Source organism: Echiichthys vipera (assembly GCF_963691815.1).
Source record: "Echiichthys vipera genome assembly, chromosome: 4".
Classification (NCBI taxonomy): domain Eukaryota; kingdom Metazoa; phylum Chordata; class Actinopteri; order Perciformes; family Trachinidae; genus Echiichthys; species Echiichthys vipera.
In genome coordinates this window covers 1,755,134-1,778,910 of record NC_139829.1, presented here as the reverse complement: position 1 = coordinate 1,778,910, position 23,777 = coordinate 1,755,134, and the positions used below count along the sequence as shown (strand labels likewise).

Below are 23,777 nucleotides of genomic sequence, written 5' to 3'. Positions count from 1 at the left end.
AACAATTCCCCCGTTGAGTACACATTGGCATTGAAAACCTTCCCTTTAACAGGCAGGAACGGGGAAAGGACCCAACTCTATGGAAGATGGACATCTGTCTGCACCTGTTGGGGAGGAAGAAAAGGAGAGAGAGAGAGAAAAGACAGACAGATGAACAGAGAGAGACAAAGACAGAAACAAAGACAGAGAGAGACAGTCTCAGAGGTGCAAAAATCCACAAAAGTAACTAACTATAATAATATCTATAGTAATATGAATATGACATATATGTTATTGCAGTTAATATAGTAGAATAGTAGAAACAAGCACAGCTAAGGTGATAGAATATGACAATGATAATAATTATTCCAGTAAATATGATCAATGATGAGCAGTGGTAATAACAGCTGTTATACAATGAGATATATTACTGATGGTGTTTTTATGGCTACAAATTTTATAGTTTATAAAACTAGTGATAGTATATATCTCATCTCACCTTATCCACTTATCCAGGGTCGGGCTGCAGGGGCAGCAGCTCTAGCAGGGGTCCCCAAACTTCCCTTTCCCGGGCCACATTAACCAGCTCTAACTGGGGGATCCCGAGGCGTTCCCAGGCCAGTGTGGAGATTTAATCTCTCCACCTAGTCCTGGGTCTTCCCCGAGGCCTCCTCCCAGCTGGACGTGCTTGGAACACCTCCCTAGGGAGGCGCCCAGGGGGCATCCTTACTAGATGCCCGAAACCACCTCAACTGGCTCCTTTCAAGTTCCTCACAGATGGCTGAACTTCTCACCCTATCTCTAAGGGAGACTCCGGCCACCCTACTGAGAAAACCCATTTCGGCCGCTTGTGCCCGCGATCTCGTTCTTTCGGTCATGACACAGCTTTCATGACCATAGGTGAGGTCGAGGAACAAAGATTGACTGGTAGATCGAGAGCTTTGCCTTCCGGCTCAGCTCTCTTTTCTTCACAACGGTGCGGTAGAGCAACTGCAATACGGCCCCCCGCTGCTCCAATTCTCCGGCCAAACTCACGCTCCCTCACTTGTGAACAAGATCCCGAGGTACTTGAACTCCTTCACTTGGGGTAAGGACTCATTTCCTACCTGGAGTAAGCAATCCACCGGTTTCCTGCTGAGAGCCATGGCCTCAGATTTAGAGGTGCTGATCCTCATCCCAGCCATTTCACACTCGGCTGTGAACCGATCCAGTGAGTGCTGAAGGTCACTGACCGACGATGCCATCAGGAACACATCATCGGCCAAAAAGCAGAGACGAGATCCTCAGCCCACCGAACTGCAACCCCTCCCCACCACGACTATGCCTCGATATTCTGTCCATGAAAATCACAAACAGGATTGGTGACAAAGTGCACTCCTGGCGGAGGCCAACCCCCACCGGGAACGAATCCAACTTACTGCCAAGGATCCGGATACAACTCTCGCTTTGGGTTTATAGAGATTGGATGGCCCACAGAAGTGATCCCCTCAACCCATACTCCCGCAGCACCTCCCACAGTATCTCCCGGGGGACCGATCTGCTCCAGATCCACAAAGCACATGTAGACTGAATGGGTATACTCCCAGGCCCCCTCCAGGATTTTTGCGAGAAAGAAGAGCTGGTCCGTTGTTGCACGTCCAGGACGGAATCTGCATTGTTCCTCTTCAATCTGAGGTTCAAATATAGGACGAACCCTCCTTTCCAGCACCTTGGAGTAGACTTTACCAGGGAGGCTGAGTAGTGTGATACCCCTGTAAATGGCATACACCCTCTGGTCCCCCTTTTTAAATAGGGGAACCACCACCCTGGTCTGCCACTCCCTTGGCACTGTCCCAGACTTCCCCGCAATGTTGAAGGGACGTGTCAACCAAGACAGCCCCTCCAAATCCCAAACTTTCAGCATTTCTGGACGAATCTCATCAATCCCTGGGGCTTTGCCACTGTTGAGTTGTTTGACTACCTCAGTGACTTCTGCCAGAGATATTGACAATGATTAACCATCAGCATCCAGCTCTGCCTCTACAAAAGAGGGCGTGTTAGTCAGATTAAGGAGTTCCTCAAAGTGCTCCTTCCACCGCTCGATTACCTCATCAGCTGAAGTCACCAGCGTCCCGCCCTTACTGTTAACAGCTTAGACGATTCCCCACCCCACCCCCCCTGAGGTGAATGGTTTTCCAGAAGCACCTTGGTGCCGCCCTTCTCCATGACTTCTCTGAACTCCTTCAACACCCACTGCTTTGCTTCTGACACAGTAGAGGCTGCAGCCCTTCTGGCCCGTCGGTACCTTGCAACTGCCTCCAGAGTCTTCTGGCATAACATATCCCAGAAGGCCTCCTTCTTCAGTCGGAAAGCTTACCTGATCACCGGTGTCCACCACGGTGTTCGAGGGTTACCGCCCCTTGAGGTACCTAAGACCTTGAGGCCACAACTCACTGCTGCAGCTTCAGCAATGGAAGCTTTGAACATTGCCCCCTCCGGTTCAATGCCCCCAACCTCCACAGGGATGCCAGAAAAGCTTCTCCACTCCGGAGATGTGAGTTGAAGATCTCTCGGACAGGGGCCTCCTCCATACGTTCACAGTTCACCCGAACTACTCGTTTGGGCTTACCTGGTCTGTCCAGAATCTTCCCCCATCCTCTGACCAAACTCATCACCAGATGGTGATCAGTTGACAGCTCTGCCCCTCTCTTCACTCGAGTGTCAAAAATATACGGCCTCAGATCAGATGATACAATCACAAAATCAATCGACCTTTGGCCTAGGGTGCTCTAGTACCACGCACACAGCATCCTTATGTTAGAACATGGTGTTAGTTATAGACAATCCCTGACTAGCACAGAAGTCTTATAACAGACGACCGCTCGGATTTAGATCATGGAGGCCATTCCTCCTTTGCACAAACAACAGTCAGAGTTTTCACCCCTACCACCAGCAGGCATACGGAGGCGACCCTCTTGTCCACCGGGGTAAACTCCAACACCGCGGCGCTCAGCCGGGGGTTTGTGAGTATCCCCAAACCCGCCCGGCGCCTCACACCCTGGGCAAGTCCAGACAAGAACAAGGTCCAACCCCTATCCAGGAATATGGTTCCAGAACCGAGACTGTGTGTGGAGGTAAGCCCCACCAGATCTAACTTGTAGCGCTCCACCTCCCACACAAGCTCCGGCTCCTTCTCCCACAGAGAGGTGACATTCCACGTCCCCAGAGCCAGCCTCTGCTGCCCGTCCGTCGAGGCCCCTCACCTTCACTGCCACCCATGCAGCAGCGCACCCGACCCCAGTGGTCCCTCCTGTGAGTGGTGGGCCCACAGGATGGAGAGGGGGGGAGGTGCCACGTCACTTTTTTGGGCTGTGCCAGGCTGGGCTCCGTGGCAAACCCTGCCACCAGGCGCACACCGGCGAGCCTTCCGACTGGGCCTGGCTCCAGGCGAGGGACCCGGGCTTCCTCCGGGCAGGGTCTCTCTTCCTCTTCCTTGTTTTTCCATAGAGTCTTTGTGAACCATTCTTAGTCCGGCCCCTTGCCTGAGACCACTCTGCCATGTGGGACCCTACCAGGAGCACTAGGCTCCAGACAACACAGCCCTCAGGTTCACAAGGATACACAATCCTCTCAACCCCCGATAAGGTGATTGTTCCCGGAGAGGTATTATAATTATATCTATAGAAAAAGTCACTGAACATAAATCAGTACACTTTCTATGCACTATTGGGTCAAAAATGTGACTGTAGATCATCTTTTTTTTTATAGCTTCACTAATATTATCTAATGTGGATATCACATCGTTTTGAAACACAGGGTATTGAAAAGCATTGAAGTATGTGTATTTTTGACAACCAGACAGAGCAACATGAGCATTCATCTGGAAACATGTTTGTGTTCACCTGATCAACGTCATCCCCAATACGGTCTCTCTTTTAAGGCAGGGACACATCAAGACAACTTCAAAGAACTGGTGCGTCGCCTCACATCATCTGTGTCTCCCCAAAAAGTTGTATGGGAACGCACCATAAAGACAACAGCTGAAGGACAACTAGCACATTGGGGGAAACTGGATAGGACGGCTCAAGACGTTAGTTAGCCAGTTAGCACAACAACACAACCCGATGTTGAAAAAACAAATCGTACCTCATAGCAAACAATACAAACAATAACATATCGATTCTGCTAAAGAGTTCAATGGCTAAAGAAGTTTGTTTTCGGTTTCACGTTCTCTTGACTTTAGCTGTTTGTTGACTCTTCTTGCTTCCATTTCTCTTCTCATGCACTGACTGTGACGACAAATGCCCAACTTTGACTGATGGCAGACTGTCGTCTTGGTTTGTCAGCTTGTGTTTAGCTGTGATCCAACTCCAGAAGGAAATATCTGTCTCTATAGCTTCTAAATGCTCCACAGTCAGTGCGTTTCCATGCAGTTTAAAAACCTGATTATATTTGGGTAAAGGGCATACTCCAGTATCTCAAACAACATGTAAATACCGTACCCCGGGTAAAATCTCATACCCCAGTTAACAAACCTAGATAATTCCTTCAGTACCCCGATTATTCGTGCATGTAAACAGGGTTTCGCGTCTACACATGCTCCATGGGTTATAACTCTCCTATTTAAAAGTATTAATTTAACATCTTTAAAAAAAATAATATATTGGAAAGTGGTTTTCAAATCTTGCACGTACAATGTTGCTTACTGTATGCGGTCAGTTGTAAAATGACTGAAGCACAGCCTGGCTGTAGCTGACAGTCAACACAAATGTAATGAGGCCTTGGTGCTGTTTAACACGGGTCCAGTCATCTGCAGCAGTTACATAAGGTGTGAAGCCAGCCAGACATAATGTTTGCCTAAGCAATCTTATTTTAGCCATTAAGCAAGGTCACAGCGGTTAGGTTATCAGAGTGCAGCTTATCTGCTGAGGCTGTGATGAAAGCAGCGTCCATGCTGTTAGTACCAGGTACGCAATATTGCTGCTAAATCCTTCTTTTAAACAGGAGTTTTAATAATACACTGTGACAAGTTTTTAAACTTGATATTTAACCTCACTTACATATTTGAATGCATGTTATTTATTATATACACTGTTGTAGATGGATAGGAGACATCAGTTTATATGCTGAATCATGGTTGTGAAGACAATGACTTGAGAACTGGTCTACCTTTACAATGGCTGATCTAATGGAATGGTCAATCATCTCTGTATACATTTAGACTTTCTAAAAACTACTACAAGTTCCTAATTATATCTTGTATCTGTTGTCCTTGTTAAATCATAATAGCTTAACTGACACATGAGTGATATTCTATATTTTTCTAATTGTAAAGATATTCCATAGAAAGACCCAAATAACAAGTACTATCTGTGTATCTGCCAAGTTAATGTTTTACTTGCTCTGGCAGGTATGTCTGGCCTCTCTCCCATTCAGATAGATTTCCAGCCAACCAGATCTTAAAACTCAGATTAAACTGTGAAAATAGGCAGCACTGATCAAATATGAATCAAGGTTCTGTTACTGTACTGCATATTTCTCTCCTTAAATGTTTTCAGGAACCCATTTTATTGTACTGTTTAGCTATTATTTGAGAAAGTTTGGGACCCGGCCCCCATTGTTTTTTTGTTTCAAAACGCACAAAGCACCACCTCAACTTAAATGTCACTGATTAGTATGTCATTTCATTGCTGTGAGTGGTTGTAGATCTATCCGTTTGAGTAATCTTTGATAAAAACTACAGTGACCTGCTGTTTAACAAAATGACTGAGCCCAGTTTTTAAAGATTTAGGTCTTCAGTAGAAATGAGGGCTGGGGCTGAGAGCCACAGACAATGTAGGGAAGTCATCAAGTATGAGACAGACTATCAAACAGTTTTTTTTTTTTTTTATGGGATTTGTTGACACCATGAAAAAATATCGTCAAACATATTCTTTAAAGTTGCAGTCGGCAAGATTTTTTTTAAATCATATTCACTGAAGCCGACACTCTGCTTCGATAGAACAACATAAATCATCCGGTTTTAGAAAAAAAAACGCGCCTCTACGTGCACAGCACAGAGCCTGTTGTTTGTTTTGCAAAAATCCACCGCGCCCCTATAATCCCGTCCACTTAGCACAGAGCTGACTCTCAGGCACAGTTCGTGCACACCCCACACATCCTCCATCCCCCCTTGCGCATGTTACAATATCACAGGCACACGCCTCAAGCTAGGCATACACTAAATGGTGTTAGCAGTTGCTGTCTATGAGTTAGCCAGCCCACCTCCATGTAGCGTGTACTCCATGCCGTTTATTGTTGAGAGAAGACATGGGCGCGTTCACAGGAATCTGGTGCATGCGCACTGAATAGCACTCGATGGGAGGGAGTGGTGGAGCTCAGTGGTAGAGGGGGAGGGGCCTGAGAGTTGTAAACATTCGAAATCGAGTCAACTCGATGCAGCTTTAATTACGACCCTCATCTACTTGTAATGTTTAAGTTATGACATTTCTTTGGCTCATTGAATGGCCTCTAATTTGTAAAAAGTCTGTGATTTTTGCTATGCGATACCCTTTCGGCTCTAGATCTTTGTTTAGGGGTCTCTGTTAAACACGGTTTCAGGAACAAAAGTAAACCAGGCTAACTGTCTGCTTCAATGCTAGCAGCTCTGTGAAGCCGTACTCACACACAGCAGTGCTAAATGCAAACATGCTCACACTGACAATGCTAACATGCCACTGCTAAACAAATCTATCTTAGTGAAGCATGTTGGCATTCTAAGATAATACATTATAGATTTCCTTTAGAAACTCAACAAAGGCCGACTCAAAGATGAACAAGTACTTTTCTCTTTCTAGATATCTGGGAATCTGCGTCAAAGAGGACAAACTCTATCCAATCTTAGAGGTGAGTCCAACACCTTTTTTTTCTTTTTGCACCTTGTGAGTCATCGTTGCATGTTCACAGGCTGGCTTTGTTCTGCGTGTGGAAAAACACAACAGATTGCACTAATATGAGTTGATAGTGAGAATGAAATGAGTGAGTTGAGTAGGGTGTTTATTATGTTGCCAGACCTGGGTTCATTGTTTCAAATTATGTCAGAATGGATATGAGAGGACATCATATACACAGATACATTCAAATAACTTGCATATCGTCATACCGTCATTTATGTACTGTACTTTGACCACTGGATGAGGTGAGTTTTTTTGTTTTTTTAAATATCTTTTATATTAATTCCATTTAGCATTGTTCCATTAGAATTTAACATCTCACACACATGTTTTGTACAAAGCATACAAATATTTCACAGCAGGGATCAAATGCCAAAATAACATTCATAATTTCACACAAAACTCAGTAGACTCAATATTAGTACATTTTTCACTTCAATCCACCTTTTCATTCTCCTGTGGTTAACACCTTTCTCTCCTGGTGTAGGATAATGTTGAAAACACAATCTTATGAACAATTGAATAGTCAAAATTTGTAGCAAGAACCAAGGGGATCTGTAAGATAAATTGTTTTTACCAAATAAAGTCTGTTCCCAATGGTGTTACAAAATCTACCCAGTCACTCAGGAAATTCTTACATGTATCTGGTTCTAGTCTAACTAATAAAGTCAACTTTTCCATCCTTTTAATGTAATACATTACTTCTATCCAGTCCTTCATTTTCGGTACCTCCATTTTCAGCCGATGGAAATGGGCTTTTTTACCTGCCACTAACATCACTCTGAATAAATATTTGTCTCCTAAATTTTTCTTATTCTCTGGTTCCCTTTCCCTAAGTATAAATCGAGAAATGTAAATGGAAGTTTATTTTCAGATTTTTTCCATGCATTTCTTTAATTCGAGTCAATAAGGTACGATAGAGGGGCATTCCCAAAAGATATGAAAATGAGTGGCTTTACTTTCTCCACATAGTCTCCAACATCTTGTATCCTGATATTTCGGTTGTGTGTAATTAAATATCTTGCTATGTTCTTCCAACTATATTCTCTCCATGAGAGGGAGCATGTTGTCTTCCAGTGTTGTTCGAGGTGTTTTTTGACACTGTGTATAACCTGGTAAATGTTGCAGTATGTGAATGGTGGCTGTCTGGAGGAGCTTCTGGCGAGGAAAGATGTTCCCCTGGGCTGGAGAGAGAAGGTGGACCTGGCCTGTGATATAAGCAGAGGAATGATCTACCTGCATTACAAGAACATTTACCACAGAGATCTTAATTCAAAGGTAAGACACCCAGCCTCTGTACCACTCTTTCCTGTTACTTAGCTGCTGCAACAGTCCGGTGTCCCCACAGGATTCATTAAAGTTTCAGCCGATCCCTCATCGGCTGCTGTCACAACTACCACCAAAGAGACCTCACAGGGGGTGCACTGTACTTGATACCTGTATGCCATAGCTCAACAGGGTTAGACTAACTTCACAATGCTAGAATTCAAAGAAGTAAGTGCACCATCAGAGACTATACTTAACTCCATAAAAATACATTCATAGTGTATGTATAGTAATAATAGAATAAAGGAGAATAGGAAAAAACATATTTCACTTTGAAAATAAATGAAATAATCAGATACATAGCATTTATTAAAGATAACATTTCACTTATCCATATTCATTTATATGGAGAACTAAATCTGCCAAAAAAAAAAATGACTTGAATAAATTAGTACCCCATTTAGAGTGCCAAAAATAATATAAAAAATAAATTTAGGCATCAATCTCTGTTTGAATGAGCTGCTTTATCATATTTACCATTATATGAATCCCCTATTTATTTATTTACTTTCCTGTTTAATTTTCACATTTATTTATTTTTTATTATTTTTTAAATACATTTATTTTTGCATTTATTTTTAATTATTTTAAATGTATTAATTATGTATTTATTTCTGTATTCATTTCTCCACACATATCTTCTTCATTAGAAGATAGTTAAAGTTCGAAAAAGAAGAAGAAGATCGTGTCTGTGTCATTTTGTAGTTCTTTTTAACCACCATTAAAAGAAGAGCTCACTTGACCTGAAGCGGTTGGACAGAGTGCTGCTGTGTCCTGGCAGGTGGTCAACGTGTCTGTTAGCACCGTAATTAACGACGTTGGTTAATGCGAAACAATGTGTGACACTGCCAGCAAAACACCCCTAAGAAATTCAAAGGATATTTGTTTCCAAGCTGCCAGGAAACATTTCGCTGCTCTGGGTGTTCAGCCTGTTTTTGATCTTCCAACGCCTCTCATCAAGGATCTTCTTCCTAATCTGACCGTATGTCAGCTAGATGAGCTCCAGCCTGCCCTAAACCAGAGAGGGATATCAACTTACTCTGGATGGAATGCAGTCCTACAGGAGATGTCTGGACCTAAACATACAACAGACTTCAACACAGAAGAAGAGACCAAACGGGAAGTTATGAGAATACTTTTTCCTTGCATATTCTATGGCTTCAGAAACCCTTTCATCAATAAAAACATCACATATTTAAACACCCCGTCTTTCCTGTGGGCTGCAGCTAAATGTATAAAACATTTTTTACTCACTATGCCAGTTGATTGTTTAACAGCTGAGCAGTGGCCTCTTCTGAACCTTTTGGAGAAGCGTATTGAGAGTGTTGATCCATCAAAGAGGAAGACCCAAACTGCGTTGTATGTCCTTCCTCGCCTGGTAGACCACGGGGTGGCTAAAAAACTTGTCGTACATGTGCCATGTCCCACACTGAGGTTACCTACTGGCTCCTCTCAAAGCCAACTCCTCACCACTCTCTCAGAGTCAAATCACCAGTTTGCGATTCTCAAATTGGAGGACATGAAGCTTTCTGATTGTCTCCCTGAGATCCTAAATCTACTAAGAGACTGCAAGTTGGAAGAGTTGCAGTTTAATAACTGCCGTCTTCTTGAGAAATGGAGAGACAAAGAGGAGAGTGTGCAGCAGCTGGTGGATGCTCTGAAAACAGTGCCTTCTCTCCAAACACTCAGCCTGGCTCAGAATCGGCTAGCCAAGAACGTGCGTGTGCTGTCAGAGCTGTTCTCAGGATCCTCATCAGGCTCAGTGAAACGCCTGGACATCAGTTCCAACTTCATTCAGCCTGCTGAGCTGCTGGACTGCTCAGAGATTGAGTGGACATCAGCCTCTTCACCGACTGACCCTTGACCTCAGGAAAAACCCAACAGATCGAGACCCTGACACATGGAATGCTGCACTTATGAAGCTTTATCCGTTCTGCGTTCTCCTGGTTGAAGGATGGAATTCCACGGACACAATGGCAGACCCCATCCGTTTACTTCAGCCGGGTTAAGGGTTGTTTTTTTGAGGAGGGGGTTCAGTCTTGCCTCTTTAAGAGAGTCAGGGATGCAGCCGGTGGATAAAGATGTGTTAATAAGATGGGTGAGAAAAGGAAGAAGGTCATGTGCAATAGATTGGAGAAGGTGAGAGGGGATAGGGTCAAGGGGGGCAGGTGGTTGGGCGGGCAGAGGTTATAAGAGTAAGAACTTGATCAGGAGATGGGGGGATGAAAGAAGATAGCAAAGGGGATGAAGATGAGATTGGTTGGAAGGGTGAGATGAGGAGGTGGGGTGGAGAATGAAGAGTTTATGTCATCTACCTTTTTTATGAAGTAGTTGACAAAGAGGCTTGGTAGAAGAGAAGATGGAGGAGGATGACTGGGGGGGGGGGTCAAGGAGGTTAAAGAAGATGGAGAACAGTTTTCTGGGGTTTGAGAAGGAGGATTGAATTTTAGTCTGATAGAAAGAACAGTGGCACTCTCAGACAACCACAGGACTGGGGAGGACTTACGAACCCGCCGTGAAGTAAGGGGACAGAGAGAATAGAGAGAAGAGGACAGAATGGAGAGGAGAGTGTCTGTGGTAGAGTTAGGATGCATGAGTAAGAAAGGGTTCGTTGAAGGGAGGGCTGAAAGAACAGATGGGGCCTAAGAGGAAGGAAAGAGGGATCAGATGTTGCGACGGACAGGTATTGTATCTGTTGATGACAACGGGTTGTCTGATTGGGAGAGTGGAAGAGAGAAGGATATGAAGAAGTGGTCAGAGACATGAAGTGGAGTTACAGTGGGGTTAGAGGTAGAGCAGTTTCTGGTAAATATGAGATCAAGGAGATTACCAGCTTTGTGAGTAGGTGGAGAGGGAGTGAGAAAAAGAGGAAAGTTACAGAAGGATGTTGAAGTCGCCTACAAGAACAAGTGGAGGGCCATTTTCTGGGATGTTTGAAAGGAGGACATCTAGTTCCTTTAGAAAATCTCCCAATGGACCTGGTGGAAGGTAGAGAATGACGATGTTTAATTGTACCGGATGAGTTACAGTCACAGCATGAAATTCAAATGACTGTCAAGTAAAGTGTGAAAGTGGGTAAAGAGAGAAACTCCATTTGGGGTTGATGAGCAGTCCTGTCCCACCTCCCAAGCAGTGGAGAGAGCAGCTGTTATGGCATGCCTTTTTATAATCCATTTGATTTAATTGATCTAAAAAGATACAGGTGTGACATCTAAACCAAAAAATAAAACCCAGCTCTTTGCTGAGTTAAACAAAAACACGAAAGCAACCTTAACTCTAACCGGCACTAGCTATCTTAAACACCTGAGTGACACAGTCTTAGGTCAGAAAACAGCACGACAAAGCAGTCAAGTAAACCTTAGACAGCAGATATAGTAACAGTCAAGCAGAAAGGCCTAGTTTAAAAGTACTTAACTTAATTTAAAGCAATCTTGACCTAAGAAACCCAGTAAGTCCAAAATGACATAGGGGTAAATAATTTAAAGTTACGATCTCAGTCTTTTTTTTCTTGTCTATGGCAGTTACCTTGGGCAATAAATAAATAAACAAATCTATTATAGCCCCTTCAATATCTCTCCTCTCTAATGCTTTCCAACATTCTACACCACATACATTACATTTGCTGAATCAGTGTGATAAAATACTGTTTCCTGCTTGTGTTTGTTGTTCCACATATCTCATATATATGATCAGTTTAATGTATTTGTAACGGATGTTCTTCCCATCTTGGTTATTCATCTGGTCCCTGTGGTAAAATGCTAAATATGTTTTTTATTATTCTTTTTCATAGTTAGTTCAAAGTTTCTCCAAAGATATTGAATAAGTTAATCAAATAATTTAATTCATTTAAATGATATGAATTGGTATACTGAATTATTTTTTTTTATATATATATATATCTTTGTCCAAATTGTTCTTTGTTTCCAACCTGATTTGGAGTAAAATGTGTGTCTCCCAAACATATTACACACAAACCACCATTTGTGAGAGAGAAAATTTGCATCCATCGGCACACAGACAAACTGTAGGAAATCTATTTTTCGTGAGTCATCTCACGTTTTTGTAATAACGATTTATGTTAGAGTAATAACTGAAATTTACAAAATGGCAAAAATGATTTTTCATTCAAACATGTAGGCTATTTATGTGTAAACGGAATGATGTATGCGTTGATTTTAATACAGAGCGGAGAAATGGAATCAGATCACAAGTGGTCATGTGGGGACTCATGCTGCTGCCAGGTGACGTGAGAGCTGTCCACTTGTGATATGATCACTCAGGACGGATGTTAAAACCAGGTGAAAACAGGCCCTTTAACAATCAAGACAAAATATCATGCAGTGAATGGAGATCCTCATCATGCGTGCGTGCGTGCGTGCGTGCGTGCGTGTGTGTGTGCGTGTGTGTGTGTGTGTGTGTGTGTGCGCGTGTTCTGTGTAGGTGCTGTCTGGCTCCCCTGGTTGCCAGGTTTCACAGAAGGAACAGTCAGAAATGCAAAGAGACAACATGACAGCCACTCTATTGTCATGTTAATACATAGTTGCTAACTAAGTGCTGTTGCTACACACATAACTGTGGATTTGTGTGAGAATGGGGGCCTCCCACCATGCACGTGACCCTGAGGCAACTCATTTGGCTCTGACCCAAATCACTTTATTGACACGGGAGCCATAATTGATTTACGTCACACTCATCCTACAGAAACTGGATTGGTCCATCCATGGTGAATGGTGATAAATGAATCAATTAACCTGTTTTGGGTACAGTTGAAGCTGCACTAATCAGATAGACCTGTGGAAAAATCTGAAAATCCTGCTGTGACTGAAAGTGACAGACAGAGCGGCAGATTCAACTGATGATTCTCCGGAGGTTCAACATTAAGGGCCAAGCCACACGAGAACGTGTTTCCCTATAAACGCACATTTTTAATACCGGTTAGGCCGACCATCCACACGCAGCCGGCGTTATCGGAGCCTGAAAACGGTATTTACTGTAACCAGGTCCAAGAGTGGGAATTTTTGAGAATGCCCCCCGTGGCGTTGTCGTCTGGATGGCAAAAAACACATACTTTGTTAACGATGCCGTCATCTCCACACCTCAGACCTCTAACCCCCGCGGCGTGACATAACAACAGCGCTGCTGCGTGAGAGGAGAGAGACAGACCCATAGACTGAACTGGACTCTGAGCCACATGGATGCGAATGAATCACAGATTTCTCCCTTTTCCCTGATAGTCTGAATAAGACGCTAGCTAAATTGGTTGCTAGTAGCATGTGGTCCGGCATGTGTATTAAAGCGTTTTCAGCTGGTTTCACTGGTTTCATGTGGACACAGATATTTCTTGAGCCGAGTACGTGTGGATGGAAAACTTTTCAAGAACGGAGGGGGGGAAAAAGGTTGTTTTCGATCGTGTGGCCAGGACCTAAAGACCCCTTTTACATTGTTTCAGCATTTTAGTTTCCTGTTTTCTTCACTCTCTCTCTCACAGTCTCACAGCTCCCATTTACCTAGTTTCTTGCTGCAGCAGGCAGCTGTGAGATGAACCACTGTACACTACCAACTAACCAGTATAGCATTAAAGTTGTACTCAGTAAGATTTTCATCTCGTTAATTGTCTTTCCTATCTTTCACAGAGTGAGTTAAAACATTGGTGATTGATCATGTGATCCTCTAATGAAAGCACTTGTTGCTTCTTTGCTGGGTTTTCACATCTGTGTGTCTGTGGAGACAATGCGCCTCCATGTTAGTGACTCTGCTGACAGCGGTTGGTCTGTCGGCCCAGATCGTCACCGGTTATGCTGCGGTCACTTGTTATCGAAAATCAGGAACTTCCAACTTCCGAGTCAGGCTTGCAGTAAGGACAGAAGTGTAGTGTGTGTGTGTGTGTGTGTGTATTGTCGCCTGCAATTACATCTTACTGCCACAGAAGCCGCTAGAAACAAGGTATCTCAAATCTTGAAGGCATCGTGGAATTAGCTTACTAGCTAGCCTGTCCTGCCGTCAGCTCTCATCCGAGCAAAAGCTAAATAACAGCAGGGAGGGATGGGGGGGGGGGGGGGGGGTCCTAGATAGCTAACTTGCTACTGTTACCATTAGATGAGTTAACTACCACCTGTAACTATGTTATGTGGCGAATTATGTTATTCCTGGTCAAAACAATCATACAAATGACTTTATGAGTGTGTTAAACGTTGTGTTGTTGTAACCTTAAAATGTTTTGTTGTATCACGTCCATGCCACTGTATAGCTCAAGTACGCTTATTATAAGTTTAGCCACACAACCTCCACCAGCAGGGTAAACAATACAACCTTAATATTAACTGGATCTTATTCTAAGTAATGTAATGTTGCAGCACATAGCATGTAACATATACCGTAACTATATCAAGCTATAGTCATATTATTGCCAGCAAGCTTCAAATATTTTGTGGGAGAGTGTTGCTAACGTCACATTAGCTAAGCTCTATCATTAAAGTTGTATTTTTTACCTTGTGTTGACGTTGTGTGGCTTATCCAAACTTCATTTATGAAGTATGAGGAGGTAGGTATAAAACCTAGCAATCTTTTTGCTGACTCGGCTTCCATCCCGGATTTATTATCTAATAACACTTGTGTAACATCAATCCTGTAATACAGAGTCAAGCTTTAAAGACAATATTCTTTCAGGACATCCTGGGCTATAAGGATTACTGTCCTACATTTAAAACATACAGCCTAATACTAAAGGCTAGGCCTACAAGGGTTCAATATCCTTGAAGGAAGTATGCTGTATTAATAAGAGGAAATCATCCAATTGCTTTACTGCCCTACCAGGCTTTTAACACTATTTTAAGATGTCAGTATTTTCTTTACAGGGGGGTTGATTTTAGCAGAGAGCTGTGGTGCTGCAGGTGTCTTTGCATAGTACTTGTGTTAGCTGTGGTTTAGCCTAAAGTATAACCCCTGCGTCTGACAACATACAGGCACTGCGTGAGATAAGAAGCGGTGTCACTCGCTTGTCTTGTTTCCATTTTATTAAGTGGATCAACTCACACCCGAGTTTTGGGATGATGTTAGAGAAGCTGCGGGGCTCACGTGTTACAGGTTTGTGTTACCACTCTGTTGCTGTTTAGCCTCTTACATATTGATATGGTGAGAATTTTTTTACTATTTAGTCGCAGTCTGGAGCCCTGCCTACAAAGTCTAAAGCTTGACTGTGTTTTACAGGCTGTCAATCAAAGTCCAGTGGCTCCGCCCCCAAAGTGTCAAAATCTTTCCCTGCGCGTAGAAAGCACTCCACGGGTTAGTGGAAGCTGCCTTTCCCGAGAGTGTATAATGTGCACCACAAGCGCAGAAATACCCCTCCTGTTGAGCTCAAGGGGATTAAAAATCTGCACGCCATGGTTAATATGTGTGCGTGTGAAATCACATACATCACTCGAGAGTCATTATTATTGACCTAATTCTGACTCCATAAATGTGTCACAGTAACACCATAGCCTTTACTCAAATTATGTACAGCAACAAATAAAGTTATCGATCAAACAAGGGGCACACAGAATACTTTTAAAGACCATGGCAGATTATCCCAGCCTAAACGTTGGGTGAACCTTCTGGGTACTGTAAAGTTTAACTGGGATTAAGCCAACCGCTACAAATCCAGTTAAGTGACCGGACATGTGAAGCTCCTGACGCCATCCAAAAGGAAAATTACATTCCAAAGCCCTCTGAACCTATGCAATAATTGTGAATATGCCTCAGTAACTCTGCACATTCACTTGAATCAGAGTTTAAGCTCCTGTAAAAGTTGTGGCCCCTTTTAATTAGCGCCTTTCTCGCTGGATCTGCGAACACTGAATTATTTAGTGTCCTGCAAAGGTGCTGCCAGCAGATTCTATTGAGTCCGCTGATAAGTGGAGAGACTAGAGAGCAGCTGGATGTTCACTTTACACAGAACACATGCTAACTCAATGACAGCTCATTCAAAGATCAATACTTAACTATGGACAAAAGGAACAGTTGATGCTGCCTGCTTTTTCATACATCCACCTTACACTGTCCCCTGTTGGCAAAATGAAACACTGCACTTGTATTAACTAATGCTAATTACAACTGTATTATTCTATTCTCTTATCCTGTTTGCGTTTCCACAGAACTGCCTGATCCGGGTGACGTCTCGAGGTCGGGAGGCCCTGGTGACTGACTTCGGCCTGGCCAGAGAAGTGGTGGAGCTGCCCGTGAAGGACCCCGGCAGGAAGCTCTCGCTGGTGGGCTCAGCCTTTTGGATGGCCCCCGAGATGCTCAGAGGAGAGCCATATGACCGCAAGGTAACAAAGTCTCGCTTGTGCTACACACTCTTTTTAATTAATGATTATTTAATTTTAATGATTTTATTAAAGATTATTTTCATGATCTATGTATCATTTGGTTTATTAATTGTAACAAAATAGTGAGAAATAGCTTTAGATTTCCTAAGGTGAGGAGCTGGACTGAACATTTTTTTGAATGATGTCTGAAAAATTTGTAGTTTTCTGTCATTCTACTAATTGTTCCATCTCTAACCTGAACACTGAATGTCTTTTTAGGTATGAAAATATATATGACTTGTTGACTTTCAAAAAAACTGTTTGGTATTAACCTCAGTCATCATGGCTTTCTTGTTCCAGGTTGATGTTTTCTCCTACGGCATCGTGCTCTGTGAAATCCTGGCCAGGATCCCTGCCGACCCAGAGATACTACCCAGAACACAGGTAGAGCAACACTAGAAACACTTAGTCACAGCAAGGACCTCACATCAGCAACAATCACACACAGCAATTTGAAGAGGATGTCATATCAATGGTTGGCCATGTATTTACCTGATATTAAAGGTTGAATACGAAGAATGAGCAGAACAGCACCATCTTGTGTCTCAAGATCGTAGTCGCAACAACAAAAAATAATCCCAGCATTCGGGTTGCCAGATTCATTCAGCCTGCTCCATGTCAGTGGTTAATCATTCAGGGGAACCACTAATCTGGATTAATCAATTAATTTGACAACAGTATTTAATGTTAGCCAGTCTTCAGCTTGAAGTCTTTCTTTGAGTGCTGTGGAATCCATTAGCTAGCTCTCAACTCAACATGATTCTTGTTTCTGTAGCAACAACAGACAATCCTGGCAACCAGCAATGCCCAACACTATTGGCTGCTACAATGGAAACAGAACGGGACAGGAAGTCATCGTCAAAAATATTAATTCAGACTAATTATATTTTCTATGGAAAAGCAATACTTTTATTCTTTTCCCCCCTTAAAAATGCCCTGTGGGTGTATTTTTATTCTTTTTTAAATATAGCTTTTAATAAAGATTCTACATATTCAACCTTTAAGGTTATGATACTGGTTATATTCAGTTCATTGTTTTGTATTAAAAAATATCAGGATTTATTTCTCTGTCTGTCTGTAAACAGGTACTGAAGTCTACATTCATCAGTGTTTCACCTCAATCAGTTTATGTGAGATGCCTACCACCAGCACCGTGGGAGGGCACTTCATGTCGAATGTGTTAAAGAGATAGTTGAGAGTTTTTAACATGTGGTTGTATGATGTACTCATCCAGAGTCTGTGTTACCTGCAGTAGATGCCGGTCAGCTCGCCCCCAGTTTGGAGAAACAGGCAGGAGGTCAGAAGCTAAGCAGTGTGTTGCTGTGGACGGGGAAAGCAGCTAAACGTATTTAAGTGTTCATATTTAGAGTGGTTTCATCACAAGTTTACACCAGGGGAACTACAACTGCTATCTGCTGTCTTCAAAGCCACCAGACTCAGTTGACATGAACAACAGTAGTTGGACCTCGTCTCTCATTGGCTGGTTAGTTAGTTAGTTGTTAGTTTTAGTAATTTCCTCGTTTTAGCTCCACACATTACTTAACACACCGCTTAAACTCTGATTAAAACACATACATGAGAGTGGTATTGATCTCGTCATCTCACTCAAAATGTCAACCCGTTGCATGAAAACTGATTTTGACTTGATTTAAGGACATTTTCAGTATTGTTATAAAGTATCAGCCCTTATCAGTTTTTATTTTCAAGTGCTGGTCTAAAAACAGCTATGAGTCAAACCCCTCTTTATGTATCATATCTGAGCCAACACAAAAGAGTGTTCCTCTTCCAAACAGTGTGTGAATAGCAGCATAGGTTGTGTTAATATGTTATCAACTCATCAAGCTGTGAAAACCATGGTGTCCATCCATGGATGTGTCTTGACACATCTTCAGTAAGTCTAGTGAAATGTGCATATTGTGTGCTCGTGCTGCAGTGACTGTTAGTGTTGATGTGTTTCAGGACTATGGGCTGGATGTAAATGCATTCAGGGAGCTGGTGACTGACTGTCCTCAGCGTCTCCTAGAGTCAGCAGCCAGCTGCTGTATGGTAGGTAGATACAAGAGCCGACAGAAAAATACAATAAAAAAACAAAACAGCACACAGCTAATGTTAGGACCAGTATTCATTTTGGGAGACAAGTGAAGACATGAAGTAATAATGTATTTGCAGGTAGTTTAATACATGTTTTATCTTGTAATGATAAGTGAACTACAATATATCTGTACCTACACTGTGTGAGCTGCACTTTTTCTCACCACTTGGGAGTTATGAGAGACAAAATCAATTAAAGCAGCAGAGGCTGAAATATCCTCTCTCCTATTCTCCAGTGTTTTGGAAGTAAATCTCCCAAAACAAGGGATAGTTTTACTAATGCATCTGCAGCTCCACATCTGGATTACAGTTGGAAATCTGGTGCGTCTGAAACCGACGTTCAAAGGTGCCTTGTACGTTGGTATCAAACACCTAGGGCCATGACAACGCACCCGGCCGCAGTGGCTTCTCCTCCAACCTGATGTGCTGTGGCGGTTTGATAGTCCCCGCAGCTCATGTCTTGTGCTCTCATTGGCTCTTGGAGTCCCTGACAGCTCCAGATATTTAGCCTGTTAGATAAATGGATTGTGTCTGCGAGGCACAACCGAGCATCTCGGTTCATGTTTTTGAACACTTCACAGATTGCGCTCAAGTGCTGACACATGAGCGTCGAGCCAACCCCCATTTACACTCGGATCTAGGGCACGCTTCCCGACCGCAGCCCAGTAGAGAGTGGCATGATTGCACATTTACGTGCATGAGCATTGATGGTGGTCCATTCACACTACGTGATGATAGCTACTGTAAGCTATTTTGTTGAGTTGCCGCGCAAGCAGTGATGCAGAGTAATATGTCTAGGGCTTCTATTGTGAAAGGTAATAACGGAAGTAGTGAAGCTGTAATGTGGGGCTGCTGACTATGTGGAAGGCAAAAAATTGTTGACTGTCTTGGTTCAAACCATGGGCACCCTTGTGTTATTATGTTACTACCATAAAGTGAAATTACGGCATAAATTCACCCCAGGGTCTTTTTCGGCAAATACACTCATCAAAAAAGCCATTGAGACAAATTTTTAACTTTTAACTACTATTTTAAACTATTAACGGAGATATTCCGGAGAGTCGCTAGCAGTTGCTAACAGCCAAATGTGGCTAGCACTGATCAGCTCGGGGCAGTACAGTGAAGGCATTCAAACGTCTTTTTTGACCACTAATACTGCTGAAAATAACAGCAAACCTCTACAGTAGCATGAGAAGAGTCCCTTTACAGAAAACAAAGCACCAATGGGCTCTTTCCTTTGGGATTGACTTTGGTAATCCACTTGAATGGACTTTACTATGAGAGGAGCTGGTACAAGGGCCAGTAGGTAAGTCTTTCAAAACACTCTTTTAATAAACTCTGGGTTCTCTAACTACGTTGTTGGTGCTTAGTTTTCTGTGCAGGGACTCTTCTCATGCTACTGCAGAGGTTTGGTGTTATTTTGAGCAGTAATAGTGGTTAAAAAAAACATTATAATGCCTTCACCTAACTGTGTAAGCTGCTTTCGGCTGTTGGCGATAGGTCGAAATTTTGGAGCACCAAACACTTAATTTCCCTTCTTTTGGTGGATTTTATGCAACGCTTTGTGGTATAAATGTCTTTGTGTAAGGGAAAGCACAGGTGACAATTACAATGTCAAAATCTAATAATATGGCTGGTGGCAGACAGGAGTTAATAGGGAAAGGGAGGCTTATAGGGAACCAATCTAAACACTGGTGGTATCATTATTCTATAGCCTAACATTGTGCAATCAACATTTACTTCATAATGAAAAGTTAAAACAGAAAAGTTGTACTGATACTGATGAATACAGAGCCACTTTCCTGTCCTCTAATCTAAGATGGACTCCTTCAGACGGCCAGCGTTCACAGAATTGCTGGATGAGTTGGGAGAAGTCGCTGAGAGTCTGGAGCCGCCACCATAATCTGATCTGACCACAAGCTGAGTCGTCCGTCTAGGAACCCCAACCTACCAACCCGAGTGTCTGCGAGTTTTGGTCACTGTCTGGACAGGAAGCCGCACTGACCCTGAGTCCTCTGTGGCATCACTCTCCACTGCACAGCACACGACCGTGGCTCAACTTGTCTTAACTGAGATGGTGCAGATATACATGTTTTTTGGGAGGGTAGAGGAAACTCCTGACTTTTTATGGACACTTTGCTTTGACACATTTTATGAACAGATGAATAGTAGTTTGACTCATAGGACTAAAAGTTCTTATCTTCTCTCTCTTCCTTGGTTCCTTCTGTTCTGTGTGAGCGGTGTGTTTGTAACCAGCAACGCAGATGATCAATCTGATGATGTGTTTTCTGCCTCTTATCTACCCGTCCATCTCGTCTCCTCTCTGCTGGGACTGTAACAAACATCACTTCATATAATATGGGACATAGGAAGTACATGACTAGACAGTTGAAGAGAGTTCAAGTAGTCTTTTACAGTCGACTTTGAGGTCAAATTTGCTTTGTGTTCATGTTCACTGTTCATATTCATGGTTATATTTAATCTTGCTCTCATTTTAAACTATTTATTATTTCTAGAAAGTTATTTTTCTATGGAATAATACTGGAGACCTTGAATGTGCCAGCATTTCAGGAAAATAGAAAACATCTTTCAGGCATTTAGTCAGAGGAATTTTTGAGTTATTCAGTGGATTTTGCATTTCTCAACAATGAAAACACAAAAAGTGGTTGTTTTCTATAGCGATATGCACAATTTAATGTCTACATCTCTTTTTGCTTTGTCATATTTTGGTGTTGTTTTTCAGAGTTAGAAGTTACTTTGAACATGTGCATGTAAATATTCAAGCTTTCTTTCTTTTGTTCACATCTTTTTTAATTCTGTCACCTATTTTGGGAGTCCACATTCCTTTAAGTTTACCAATATTTACCACTTTCTGGTTTGTGTGCCTCTTAGGGATATTTCAGGCAGTGTAGCCTTTTTGGTCCCATTTGGGTTATTTCCTATTTAATTGATTTTAGTTTGTTCGCAAAGTTCTGAGATGCAGGTTTAGTTTAATTGCACATAAACATAAATATGACATAAAATAGTGAAAAAATACAAAATAGAACAATGAAATTCAGGTGAAACACAGACTTGAGCAAGCTTTTCCATACAGAAATAAAACTGAAACAGACTCACCAATGAGAAGACATAAAAATAAGCTATAACTTAATTTACCAATTACTCAACTTAAGTTAGATTAGCTGCTCAGTATGATTATTTATTCACTTTGCACATTCCTTCATGGAAACTGATGGACCCAATTTAATTTAACATCCTTAAAGGTGCATTGTGTTGTTTATGGCCACATGCTCCAACAAAACGGAGGGCAGCATTTCACCTTGTGCAAGAATTACATGATTTAGATGAGACTGTTCTAGATTGTGTACAGTTAAACACATTCTAAAACTGCAGAGATGAGTCCTAAAACCTGGAAGTGAGTCAACATTTTTGCACTCCTGGTTCTCTCATCCTCGAACATAGTTGGTTTTTTGAATGGATTTTTGGTTAGGTGCCTTAAATAAGGTCTGTGGTTAACACAGGATTAAGAGATGATAATGTTTTATCCTGTGTGATAAAACAGTTAGTAAATATACCCCACCCCCACTCGCAAATGAGATCCACGCATCGCAATGCAAGGGTCATGAAATTCAGATGTGAAACTAGGCAGTGCTGATCAAATATGAATCAAAATTCTGTTACTGTATTGTCTCTTTCTCACCTTAAATGGGTCATATTTTAGTGTCCCGCTGTAAGAAGGAGAGTTTGTGGCCCAGGTGACTTGTTGAAAACAGTCGAGCCAAAACCCAACTCTACTCAACTCGCAGTCCGTCTATCCAATAAACGTCATTCCTTTGAATGTAACCTGCTTTCAGCACTGCCCACCAGCCCATGCTGGATTTGCTGCTTCACCACCATAAGAGCAGCTCCACATAAAACTTCTGTACCCAGCGTCTTTCTCACAAATGCTCACTCTTTTCACAGAACTCACCGGCTAATTGTATGATGACGATTTAGCTTTTCATTTGCTTTCTGTCGTTATTTATCTACATTCGTAGATCTATATCCGCTGACTACACCATAAAGCCTGGAATATTAGCTGTTGAGAGGAAGCCCATGGGTTCCAAAATTAGCGGAGACCTGGCTGCACGAAACAATTCCAGACTAAGCCGTTAGGCTTTATCCCAGCACTGTACATCTGGTAAGCCAGAATACTTAAACCCAGGATCTCAGTTTGGGTGTACGGGGCAGCTTTATTTTCCTTTTCCTCTCATGTTGGCAAACTACAGTGACTCTCAAGTGGTTTTACAAGCCAAAATCGTACGCAGCTAGCTGATTAGCATGCTAATTTCAGTAGATATCTCTGCAACACAATATAGACGTCTTTGACTTTACATCACAAGTCTTCTTCACACTCTGTTAATTAGGTTAGTTCATTATTTGAATGTTTCACACAACAGAAAATCTGGCTAATTTTACACATTGCACCTTAAAAGAAAAATAAAGTTTTAGTCCAATTTCACATAAATACCTGCGTCATTTATTGTGAGACTTCATTCACTTAACTGACATCAATAAGCAAGCTGTGGGGGCCACTGAAGAGGGGCTCTAGGAAATGAAAGAATGTGCATTTGTCATCAGCATCTGCCACAGTAAATTCAGCACTGTAAAAATAGCAACGTATATTATTTTGCATAAATAAGTACTACAAGCAGTAAAGTCTTAGAAATATAAATGATCAGCATTAAAGTCAAACTGTTGGTTGGGTTGAGTCTTGATAGCTTCTATCTCTGTGATTCATAATAACGTGTTCTTCAGTTGTATTTCACAACTTATACAATCATCAACTGAAGTTGTTTAGAAATATTATTTCCCAGCATGCACTGTATTTGTGTACAGAAAGCCGTCCTTTCACTAATTTGAGCAAAGTTATGATGGAGGTTTGTTATGTATCTCTTTATAATGTCTGGCAGATAAGTGGCATGGTCTTCTTTCTCATCAGAAATAAAATAATACAAACCATAATGAAGATGCCTCCCCGCACTCTTTCACTGTAATACACCTCAGTCACACTGTGTGGTTTAACAATACACTAAGTAAGGCTAACTGATGGGGTTGGTCTGCCAGGTGGAGCTGGTCAGCTGCA

The 23,777-nt window shown here is 42.3% G+C and overlaps 1 protein-coding gene across 1 annotated transcript in view; it reads left to right on the top strand.

Annotated features, from left to right (window-relative positions):
* LOC310946196 (dual specificity testis-specific protein kinase 1) overlaps positions 1 to 20,947 on the top strand; it is a 55,053-nt gene extending 34,106 nt beyond the window's left edge. Inside the window, exons 5-10 of the mRNA XM_083912575.1 lie at positions 6,795 to 6,843; positions 8,019 to 8,168; positions 16,349 to 16,522; positions 16,862 to 16,945; positions 18,521 to 18,607; positions 20,472 to 20,947. Coding sequence (XP_083768701.1) covers positions 6,795 to 6,843; positions 8,019 to 8,168; positions 16,349 to 16,522; positions 16,862 to 16,945; positions 18,521 to 18,607; positions 20,472 to 20,555 — 628 coding nt within the window. The 3' untranslated portion in view covers positions 20,556 to 20,947. The remainder of the gene's footprint in view (positions 1 to 6,794; positions 6,844 to 8,018; positions 8,169 to 16,348; positions 16,523 to 16,861; positions 16,946 to 18,520; positions 18,608 to 20,471) is intronic.
* The last annotated feature ends 2,830 nt before the right edge of the window (positions 20,948 to 23,777 follow it).